Raw genomic sequence first — 12,152 nt, forward strand, 5'->3', positions numbered from 1 at the left:
GTTTACATACACCAAAAATTTGAAATCCCCTTAGGTGTTATGTTAGGAAAAGTTAGCCATACAAGGCCTCCTCTCTCAAACTGCGCACCAGTGGGCGGGGCCAAGGGTGCGATGACGCATGTTGTGGGATGTGTAAATACAAATGAGTAATGTTTCATGATGTCAAAAACCAACAGATTTCAAAACGAGACGTTTCAGCAGGGTGGCAACGATACATGCTTTTTTAGACTGGGGAGGAAGTTTTGAGTTCTGAAATTTACATTTATGTTTTTATAATACAGTTGCTTCTTATTTGTCTTAATATCAAGAAAAATTTGATTCTCCATTTCATGAACCCTTTAAGCAAGCGTGTTGATTTTAACACCACCACATCTACAATCAATAAAGCTGACTACATTTCAAGTACTTAAAATTGATGTTTTCTAGTTTTGTCATGTTGCTCGCTTGCATTGTAGACAGGGTGTAAAAGTTAGTTTCAATCACTGATTGGTGCGTAGTCACAGCTGTTTGCAGCATATTCAAATGTGTGTTAAATTTATTTCCCGGTCATATTTTTCACTGGACTCATTGAGCATTTTCTAAAAAAGAGCCTTCCAACTACAGTAATTTGAGTATCCCTGATCCAAACCTTCATGGACATACAGAAACCATTTTTAGCATGCAATTTCTGTCCTGTGCTTTTTACTGTTCTGTCCAGTTCCATTTATTGTCTAAGTAGTTTGAAATTTGTTAGTAAATTTGTGCAGGTATACAATAGACCTGCAGTGTGACAAATGAGTTTAATTGGACACCTATGTGGAATATTTGTACTTTTTTTTTTTTTAAAGGAATGTTCTAGGTCCAATGTAAGTTAATCTCAACTGACAGCATTTGTGGCATAATGGTGATTACCACAAAAAGTATTTAGTCTCATCCCTCTTATAAAAACAAAAACAGAAATTAAGGTTACAGTATGTAACTGTATTTAACCGCATCATGTAACTATATACGCGTTAACAACACTGTCATAAAATCAGCGATTTATGGATGTTCCAGTGTTTACGTGGAACTTTTGAACCCAGAACATTCCAATAATATGAGGTCTGAATGTATTATACAAGTTAGAAAATGTTGTTTTAATGTAGTTTTTATTAAGTATCGCCACACTGCAGGACTGTCAATGCTTGACATGTCATGTCAACTACTTACATACAACGATCAGCCACAACATTAAAACCACCTGCCTTATATTGTGTTGGTCCCCCTCTTGCCGTCAAAACGGCTCCAACTCCTAATCTTCTCACCACAATTGTCCTGAGTGGTTATCTGAGCTACCATAGACTTTTGTCATTTCGAAACAGTCTGGTCATTCTCTGTTGACCTCTCTCATCAACAAGGTGTTTCCATTCACAGAACTGCTGCTCACTGGATGATTTTTGGTATTGGCACCATTCTGAGTAAATTCTAGAGGTGTGTGTGTGTGAGTGAGAATCCCAGGAGATCAGCAGTTATAGAAATACTCAACCTAGCCCGCCTGGCACCAACAATCATCCATGTGATTAAAACCATGCTTATCTTCAGTTAAAGTTCACATCAACCATCAGAATGGATACAAAATTTGATCTCAGTTATTTCGACCGTGGCATGATTTTTGTTGCCAGATGGGCTGGCTTGAGTATTTCTGTAACTGCTGATCTCCTGGGATTTTCACACACATCAGACTCCAGTGAGTGGCAGTTCTGTGGATAGAAATGTCTTGTTGATGAGAGAGGTCAATGGAGAATGGCCAGACTGGTTCAAACTGACAAAGTCTATGGTAACTCAGATAACCGTCTGTACAATTGCGGTGAGAAGAACAGCATCTCAGAATGCTATTCTGAGATGTGGGTTGGCGCTGTTTTGGGGGCACGCGGGGAACCTACACAATATTAGGCAAGTGGTTTTAATGTTGTGGCTTATCGGTGTATAAGATGATTTCAAAAGTATCTATCCATCAGTAGATACATTAGTGTTTGTTTTCACCGTTTTTGTGCATGTCCATTGTGTCTCAATGCGTTTTGTGTTTTTCTGTGTGTCTGTCTCTGTGTGTTTGCATGCATGTGTTGGTGTATATCTCTGGTTTGTATTGCTCTCCAGTGTCTTTGTACTTTTCCTAAAAAGGTTTCTAAGTTGAGTCCAGAGCTGTCTGATCTGGTGGTGTACACCTGCAGTGTTTCCTTCAAAGGATTTGATCAATTTGCCAAGAAACCTCCCAATGAGATGTCCTCTTTCTCTGAGAGTGATGCATTGAAACTTATCAAAGAGTCAGGTATTGTTTGCAAGTGCACGTTTGGTTGTGTTTGTCTAACTGTAAATGCGTTTTTTCTTAAAGTGTGTAATTTATGCACCACTACTGGCATCAAATGGAATCACAAAAAATAATGACGTTTTAAATATTAATGTTTTCAGACCGGTTCCCTGAACATTTCCCATTTCCTCCTTTGGTCAGTCAAACAGATAGTCTCGCCTCAAACTAAAGCCAGTTGAGTAGAGCCAGTCTTGTTGTGTTGGGCTGGCCGGGTGCTCAAACACACAAAGCAATGTTTTGAAAGTGCAACATAGCCACTCTGTTAAAACATTTCTGGCAAGTCAACCTACAAATGGCATACTTATTTCATCCACATTGATGGTGCACTCAGCAATATTTTGAAGTATGTCGAAGTATAGCTTACACTGACACTACTGGCCTGGATGCATTATTCAAACACCACCATAGTTTTCAGTAAATAAGGCCATTATTGTAATTCATTATGTACAGTAAGCCAGGATTAATTGAATCCATGAAAGTGTCCAATAAAAGGACAGTTACTGAGATTAAATTGGTCATGTGATTCTAACATTGCTGCTCCCATAAGGCACCCCTGTACCATGTAGAATCTAAGAGCATTTATAAGGTTACTGATATGACTGAACTCTTCATCTCTCTTCTCATGATTTTATACATACAGATATGTTGCAAAATTACTATTCATTTCCTTAGAAGTAAAACTTTTTAAATAAGAAACAATATTACTGAGTGCACCTTTAAGAGTCTTTCTTGTGTGGGTCAAAATATAAACCACAGTTATTTATTAAAGATATTTTTGGAGCAAGAAGTATGTGTGCAAGCTGTTTTCTGAATTTAGACTACTTTTTGAACTCAGCAATTTCAAAACTTTTCTTTGGTGTGCGTGTGTTTTTTATAAACACAAAGGTGAAAGTATTGCAACAAAAAATTACACATTTCACCTTTAAATACAGACCTCAAATCTGGTGTCTGTACATTATTTTATAGCACAATTATAGTAATAGTCATTACTGTACTCTGTGTACAGTACTCAGCTTGATTCAGTGTATCAAATAATAAATAACTGAATTGAGTGTTTGTTTGAGTGGGTCTGTTAAATTTCTCTCTCATTTATAGGGAAGTTCTTTGTGCGTCACAACAGCATGCAGTTGAGCAGAATCTACCCATCTGGTCAGCGGGTGCAATCCTCCAACTACAACCCTCAAGACATGTGGAACGCTGGCTGTCAGCTGGGTAAACATCATTGAAATAAAGAAAAGGAAAAAAATCATACAGATTACTGTATGTCCATCGCTATTTGATAAGTCGACACGCTGAGAGTCGTGGGTCATATGACTTCAGTAGTAGCACTTGTTCTATATGGTGGCAGACAGTCCCGGTCCTAAGCAAAACTTTGATATTGCATGCCTTGAAGTACACTCATGACACATACATTATTTAGGGATGGGTAAAAATATAGATTTTACAAATAAAAGCGATCTTCATTTGAACAATGTTGATATAATTTCTTAAAATCTCAAGATCTAATTTAAAGTTGACTTCAGTTTTGGTTGTGTTGATTATTAAATATGTTAAATGAAGAATTAATGTATATTGTGTATATTTTGGCCCCTGTTCTTAAAGGGATAGTTCACCCAAACATTAATATTCTTCTCTCAGCTTTTACTCACCCTCATGCCATCTGAGATGTGTATGACTTTCTTCTGCTGGACACAAAGAAAGATTTTTAGAAGAATATCTCTGATGGTCTTTACTATGCAAGTGAATGGTGACCAGACATTTGAAGCTCCAAAAATCACATAAAGGCAACATAAATGTTATCCATACAACTCCAGTGGTTTAATATATTTCTTTGACGCTATACATTGTTGTGGGTGTGACACAGATAAATGTTTAAGTCCTATTTTACTATACATCTCCACTTTCACACTCTTTCCACATTTTGGATGTGAAAGTGGAGATTTATGGTAAAAAAAAGGACTTAAACATTGATCTCAACACACCTATCATATCACTTCAGAAGACATGGGTTCAACTAATGGATTAATTTTATGTGGTCTCTATGAGATTTTAGTTGCTTCAAAGCTCTGGTCACCATTCACTTCTATTGGCGGTTCAGAGGCCTTACACAACTTGTGTAGTTTGCATATAGGGAGGATAAGCACTGGTGACAGCAGAAGGAAATACGTGAAAGTGAACATTAGGTCAACTTTATGATCACAAAGCATGTTAAAGTGGCCATTTAAAGTGTTCACATTCAGGTACTTTTTCTTGTGAAGCGTCCTGAAAATAATCAAGTGTCGCCTAGAGGCTGAAAGAAACTAAGCGAGTGTGGCCCGCTGATTTGTCAGTTACTTTTACCAGTCGACTTGTAAAATAAGTAATCATGCAAGTCCCATAATACACATTTATGACTAACAGAACAATTATTTTGCAGTGGCATTGAACTTTCAAACTCACTGCGAAGAGATGGATCTAAACGGAGGTCGTTTTTTACCAAACGGACGTTGTGGCTACGTGCTAAAACCAAGCTTTATGTGCCAGCCAAATTCAGAGTTTAACCCTGAGAACACTGGTGGAGGGCCTGGCCACAACCCAACCCTGCTCATCATCAAGGTAAAGCAAACGACGCAGGGCTCTTTATGACAACCAACCCCCAAAATTATTGAGAAGGATTTTGATTCTCTGAATTCTGTTAGAAAGCTTTTGTTGCTTAAAGGGATAGTTCAACCAAAAATGAAAATTCTCTCATCTACTCACCCTCATGCCGAGATGTTTATTACTTTCTTTTTTGGAAGAAAATCTCAGGTCTGTAGATCCTCACAATGCAAGAGAAGGGGTCCCAAAATGTTTAAGGTCCAACAGCACATAAAGGCAGCATTCAAATAATCTGGAATACTCCAGTGGCTAAATTCATGCCTTCAGAAGTGATATTATAGGTCTGGGTAAGAAACAGATCAATATTTATGTTTTTTTTACAATCAATCCCCACTTTCTTCTTTTGTTTCAATTTGCATGCTTTGTGAATATTGCCACCTACTGGACAGGGAGGAGAATTTATAGTAAAAAAGGATTTAAATATTGATCTGTTTCTAACCCACACCTATCATATCGCTACCTAACATATGGATTTAACCACTGGCTTCATATAGATTACATTCATGCCTTTATGTGCTTTTTGGACTTTCAAAATTTTGGACCTACAGAGCTGAGATATTTTTCTAAAAATCTATGTTTGTGTTCTGCATAAGAAAGAAAGTCATTGGCATCTGGGATGTCATGTGGGAAAGTAAATTGTGAGAATTTTAAATTTTGTATGAACTATCCCTTTATCTCTTATGTGTTACAGTGTTTCACATATACTGTATCTACTACAGTATATTTGTATTGAATATTCTGTTTCCATATGCATTTTCAATGTTTTTATATACAATCTATTTCATCTTCCAGCAGACTTCAAAGGAAAAGTTCATTAATGAATATTACTCACCATAATGTTGCTCCAAACCGTATGACTTTTTTTTTTCCCCCCTTCTGGGAAACACAAAATATATATATTTTAGTCTTCACATGTCATAATGCCCTATAATGAAATTGAATGCTGACTCCAGGCTGTCAAGGTCCATATAGAACATAAAAACCACAGTAAAAGTAGTCAATCCGATTATTATTTCTAAGTCTTCTGAAGCTATCTGATCACTTTATATGATGATATGGACAACATTTAAGTTGCTTTTCACTCTCAAGACATTGATCAACTCCTGTATATAGTACACGTCAGTAACATCAAACCTCATTGGTTATTGTGCATCTCATGACCAAACATTGGATGTGGTTTTATGGTGATTTTTGTCCTTTTATGGAGTTTGAAGGCCTGGAGTCACTATTTACTTTCATTTTGTAGCAAAAACATGTGTGAATATTTTTAGAATTTATTTCCTTTTGTTTTCTATGTAAGAAAGAAAATCATACTGGTTTGGAACGACATGAGTTAATAATTGTAATTTGTAGGGAACTATTCCTTTTAAAATTACATTGATACATACTTGTACTTCAGAAGTGTAAGCACATTTAGACTTACAGTAACATTTACTTAAGTGAACTTCATTCACTCACATCTCTGTCTCTCCTCTTAGGTGATATCTGCCCAGCAGCTGCCTAAACCTGACAAAGAGAAGCTCAGCTCCATTGTGGACCCCATTGTATGGGTTGAGACTTATGGGGCTCCCATAGACACCAATAAAAAAAAGACACACCGCATCGACAATAATGGTACATCAGTTATGATGTGTCCTGGGAGAGCCGGACAGATCTTTAAACCCTTTGTATATATTCCTCACATTCTTTACACTAGGGAGCAATATAATGAAAAAAATTTCTCCCACCATCCATCAGGCTTTAACCCCAGATGGGACTGCACCTTCAAGTTCATACTACATGTCCCAGAGCTGGTTTTAGTGCGTTTTAAGGTCGAGGACCATGACTACACCACAAAAAATGACTTCCTGGGCCAGTTTACTCTTCCTTTCACAAGTATGCGTACAGGTATGCAGCTTTTTGTGAATGAATACTATTACTATTTTTGTTGCTGTTTACACAAATGTTTCTGTTTATATGCACAAGCTCACTTTGTAATATCTGTCCTGCAGGTTATAGACATGTACGTCTGCTGAAGGCCGATGGGTCAAGCATGTCTCCCTCCAGTCTCTTCATTCATGTTAAAATTACCCCCGGCTACAGCAGCCCGGCCAGACAAAAAGCCACACATAAAGAATAAAGCATGCAGTTTAAGCACTTGTCTAGTGGCCTGTCTGGGAAGGCAGCACAGTTTTTGGCAAATTTCAGAATAAAAATATTCCCCACTTATTATGGGTTCCCTATCGAGAGGTCTCTCCTATTGCGTAAGTAGCTTACGCTATGGGAAAACTCCGTTTCTTGAGAAATATTGAAGTCTTTATGTAAAACACATTGCAGCTGCACAGCAGACAGTGATGAGCGTGGCAGCTCGGTCATTGGCTGTGCTGCGGCAACTGCTCGAACCAGTGACGGGGCGACTTAGAACGTGCGACCAATGGGGGCTGATAGAGAAGAGCGCTATAGAAACTGTTCCTCCCTCTTTGAGCGAGGCGGGTTTTTACAGCCGCTATTTTCTCGTCCCGAAAAAGGACGGTGGCCTTCGTCCAATCCGGGATCTCAGACATCTGAACAAAGTGTTAATGATTCGCTCGTTCAGAATGTTAACAACCAAACATATCCTCGCGCAAGTTCGCCCCAGGGATTGGTTTCTATCAGTGGATTTGAAAGACGCTTACTTTCACATCCTGATAGCGCCTCACCACAGGTCCTTTCTGAGATTCGCTTTCGAGGGACAGTCATACCAGTATACAGTACTACCATTCGGCCTATCATTGGCCCCCCGTACATTCTCGAAATGTATGGACGTGGCACTTTCCCCCCTGAGAGAGCGGGGAGTGCGGATACTGAATTACCTCGATGATTGGCTAATCAGCACAATCAGAGGTTCAGTTAATGACACACAGATCTTGGACTATCAGCCATTTACAATGCCTGGGTCTGAGAATAAATTTTGCAAAGAGCGTGCTATCCCCCAGCCAGAATATTTCTTTTCTGGGAATAGTGCTAGACTCAGTGCAGATGACAGCGCACCTCTCATCAGAGCGCGCACTCTCTATTCGACGCCTTGCAACATCGTTCAGAACGGGCGCGCACGCCCCGTCAAACGATTTCAGAGAATGCTCGGTCTCATGGCCTCGGGATCAGCTGTACTCCAGCTAGGATTGTTGCACATGCGTCCTCGCCAGCACTGGCTCAAGAGCCGTGTCCCCACTCACGCGTGGCACTCGGGCCACTTTTTGATCAGAGCGAATCACGGCTGTATAAAAGCCCTGACGCCCTGGAAAGCCATAAACTGGTATCAAACCGGCATGAGTCTGGGCGTCAATACGTGGAGAAAAATTATCACGACAGATGCCTCCAAAATAGGATGGGGGGCCCTTTACGAGGGCAGGCCTGTTTCCGGCTTTTGGTCAAACCCGGAAAAGCGCCTACACATAAACTGTCTGGAAATGAAAGCGGTCGCCTTGGCTCTCAGAGCCCTGCTTCCGTACCTGCGAAACGAACACGTCCTGGTCCGAACGGACAACATGACGGTAGTTCTGTATATAAATCACCAAGGTGCACTCTATGGCCAGGGAGCTCATCCTATGGTCACAACACCACCTGCGCTCGCTAAGGGCAGCGCACGTGCCAGGCGTCCTGAACCAAGGAGCGGACATGCTATCCAGAGACAAAGTTCTCCCAGGAGAATGGTCTCTCCACCCTCTGACGGTTCAGTGGTTATGGCGAACCTTTGGCGAGGCAGAGGTCGACCTCTTCGCCTCCAAGGAAAACGCCAGCACTGCCCTCTCTTCTCAAAAAGCACGGACGCTCGCCCAAGTTTGGCCGAAGCCTTTGTATGCTTTTCCCCGATCGCGATGCTGCCTCAGGTCATCAGTCGGATCAGGGAGGTGAAATGTGCAGTGCTCCTGGTAGCCCCACTCTGGAAAAACCAGACGTGGTTTCCAGAGCTGGTACAGATGATGCAATCTGCCCCATGGCCGATTCCGCTGAGGCAAGACCTCCTCGGACAGGCCAGCGGGATGATTCTTCATCCCCGCCCCGATCTGTGGGCCCTCCATGCATGGCCCCTCAACAGGTTTCCGAGAACCTCCCCAGTGGAGTTCTGAAAACCATTACTGAGGCACGAGCCCCCTCTACGAGGCGCTTGTATGCCCAAAAGTGGAAAGTGTTCAGTGACTGGTGTGATACCAAGAGCTTGAACCCCAAAACGCGCGAGATACCAAGTGTACTCGCCTTTTGCAGGAGCTGCTGGAGGCGGGCCGCACACCCTCCACGCTCAAAGTCTATGTGGCTGCCATAGCGCGTCACACAATCCTGATAAAGGACATTCATTAGGAAAAACGATCTGATCGCTCGCTTCCTAAGAGGCTTAGGAGGATGAACCCTCCTCGCCCACCTTCGGTGCCGATCTGGGACCTGGCCACGGTCCTGGACGCACTCAAAGGTGCCCCGTTCGAACCTCTCCGAACCGTGCACCTCAAGCAGCTCGCTCAAAACCACGCTCTTGCTGGCACTCGCTTCAGTTAAAAGAGTGGGCTGACCTGCACGCGCTGTCATCAAGCTGCTTGCCTGGAATTTGGACCTAACGACTGCAGAGTTGTCCTTAGGCCAAAGCACGGGTATATTCCTAAGGTGCTCTCTACACCCTTCAGAGCACAGGTGATATATCTGGCAGCGCTATCGTCCTCAGCAGACGAAGGTGATGCAAATTTACTCTGCCCGGTCAGGGCGCTAAGAGTATATTTGGAACGTTCTGCCCTGTTCAGACAGACGGAACAATTATTCGTATGCTTTGGCGGCCGAACTAAGGGTCTCGCTGTCTCAAAGCAACGAATATCGCGCTGGATAGTGGATGCTATAGCGCTAGCTTATGGAGCCAAGGGCCTTCAATGCCCCTTAGGCGTCAGAGCTCACTCTACGAGGAGCATGGCCTCCTCGTGGGCATGGTCGAGTGGGATACCCATTGAAGATATTTGTGCGGCGGCAGGCTGGGCCTCACCTTCGACATTTATCAGGTTTTATAACCTACAGGTCCCCTCACTGCATTCCAACATTCTATCAGTCTGACTGTGGAATGAACTGGAGTATGTACATGCTGGGCATCATCTCCTCCCTTATAAGGTCCGTCTCTGACCGACTTAGAGGGTTTATTATGCGTACCAGTACACAAAAGCTCAGTACATGAGATATGTGCTTGTGTTTGTACAAGGAGCGCCCCACCTTGAAGGCAAGGGCACCCTGTCATACCCCACTATATAGCTCGCCGCTGGCGGCTCGTGGAATATCACTTTGCTTTAAGGCTCAGGCACCTGCCTCTGGCTTTATAGAGCGAAGTCAGCACGCACGGCGTTTTACATGGTGTTTCCATAGCGTAAGCTACTTACGCAATAGGAGAGACCTCTCGATAGGGAACGACTCGGTTACTAATGTAACCTCGGTTCCCTGAAAGGAGGGAACGACTATTGCGTAAGCTGCCGTGTCTGTGCTTGGTCAGTTCGCTTCAGTCGATTGAACCTAAAAGAACTGGCATGACGGGATGTTCATTATATAGCCCTCATATGCTAATTTCAGCAGGCTCTGAGTGCGCGAATGTGGGACGCGCCCCCATTGGTCGCGCGTTCTAAGTCGCCCCGTCACTGGTTCGAGCAGTTGCCGCAGCACAGCCAATGACCGAGCTGCCTCGCTCATCACTGTCTGCTGTGCAGCTGCAATGCGTTTTACATAAAGACTTCAATATTTCTCGAGAAACTGAGTTTTCCCATAGCGTAAGCTACTTAAGCAATAGTCGTTCCCTCCTCTCAGAGAACCGAGGTTACGTTAGTAACAGAGTCGATTTCTTATACCATTACACTGCCTGCATGTGCAGTGACAAATATTATCAAATGCATTGATGACTGCCTTATGAACCTGTAATTCACACAGAGTTCCCACAGTCATGGAAATATCAAGAGAATTCAACAAATTAACTTTTAAGACCTGGACAAATTATGTAAATTAACTAAATGTCATGCAAAAGTCATGAAAATTTATATAATGAATATTCTGCAGATGTTTCTTGTTATGCTCATTTCATTAGAAAGACATCACCTTTTGTCAATGCAATATGTTTAAAATGGTTTTAAAAAAACCTTATGCAGTACATTATGCATTAATCACAAACAACCAGAAAAATCATGGAAAAGTCACAGAAATGCATTGGTCAAAAGGTGTGTGAACTCTATAGAGTTGGTGACTTTTCCAAAATAGTTATATATATACACACACAGTATCTCACATAAGTGAGTACACCCCTCACATTTTTGTAAATATTTGATTATAACTTTTCATGTGACAACACTGAAGAAATGACACTTTTCTACAATGTAAAGTAGTGAGTGTACAGCTTGTATAACAGTGTAAATTTGCTGTCCCCTCAAAATTTTCAACACACAGCCATTAATGTCTAAACCGCTGGCAACAAAAGTGAGTACACCCCTAAGTGAAAATGTCCAAATTTGGCCCAATTAGCCATTTTCCCTCCCTGGTGTCAAGTGACTCGTTAGTGTTACAAGGTGTAAATGGTGTTAAATTTGGTGTCATCACTCTCACACTCCCTCATCACTGGAAGTTCAACATGGCACCTCATGGCAAAGAACTCTCTGAGGATCTGAAAAAAAGAATTGTTGCTCTACAAAAAGATAGCCTAGGCTATAAGAAGATTGCCAAGACCCTGACACTGAGCTGCAGCATGGTGGCCAAGACCATACAGCGGTTTAACAGGACAGGTTCCACTCAAAACAGGCCTCGCCATAGTCGACCAAAGAAGTTGAGTACACGTGCTCAGCGTCATATCCAGAGGTTGTCTTTGGGAAATAGATGTATGAGTGCTGCTAGCATTGCTGCAGAGGTTGAAGGGGTGGGGGGTCAGCCTGTCAGTGCTCAGACCATACGCTGCACACTGCATCAAATTGGTCTGCATGGCTGTTGTCCCAGAAGGAAGCTTTTTCTAAAGATGATGCACAAGAAAGCCCGCAAACTGTTTTCTGAAGACAAGCAGACTAAGGACATGGATTACTGGAACCATGTCCTGTGGTCTGATGAGACCAAGATTAACTTATTTGGTTCAGATTGTGTCAAGCGTGTGTGGCGGAAACCAGGTGAGGAGTACAAAGACAAGTGTGTCTTGCCTACACTCAAGCATGGTGGTGGGAGTGTCATGGTCTGGGGC

The 12,152-nt window shown here is 42.1% G+C and overlaps 1 protein-coding gene across 1 annotated transcript in view; it reads left to right on the forward strand.

Moving 5' to 3' along the window:
• Positions 1-7,153, forward strand: part of plcd3b (phospholipase C, delta 3b) — a 31,538-nt gene extending 24,385 nt beyond the window's left edge. Inside the window, exons 10-15 of the mRNA XM_052103187.1 lie at positions 2,140-2,287; positions 3,422-3,538; positions 4,743-4,921; positions 6,442-6,577; positions 6,701-6,850; positions 6,955-7,153. Of these exons, the coding sequence (XP_051959147.1) occupies positions 2,140-2,287; positions 3,422-3,538; positions 4,743-4,921; positions 6,442-6,577; positions 6,701-6,850; positions 6,955-7,082 (858 nt within the window). The 3' untranslated portion in view covers positions 7,083-7,153. The remainder of the gene's footprint in view (positions 1-2,139; positions 2,288-3,421; positions 3,539-4,742; positions 4,922-6,441; positions 6,578-6,700; positions 6,851-6,954) is intronic.
• The last annotated feature ends 4,999 nt before the right edge of the window (positions 7,154-12,152 follow it).

The sequence above is a fragment of the Xyrauchen texanus genome, chromosome 33 (assembly GCF_025860055.1).
Source record: "Xyrauchen texanus isolate HMW12.3.18 chromosome 33, RBS_HiC_50CHRs, whole genome shotgun sequence".
NCBI lineage: Eukaryota > Metazoa > Chordata > Actinopteri > Cypriniformes > Catostomidae > Xyrauchen > Xyrauchen texanus.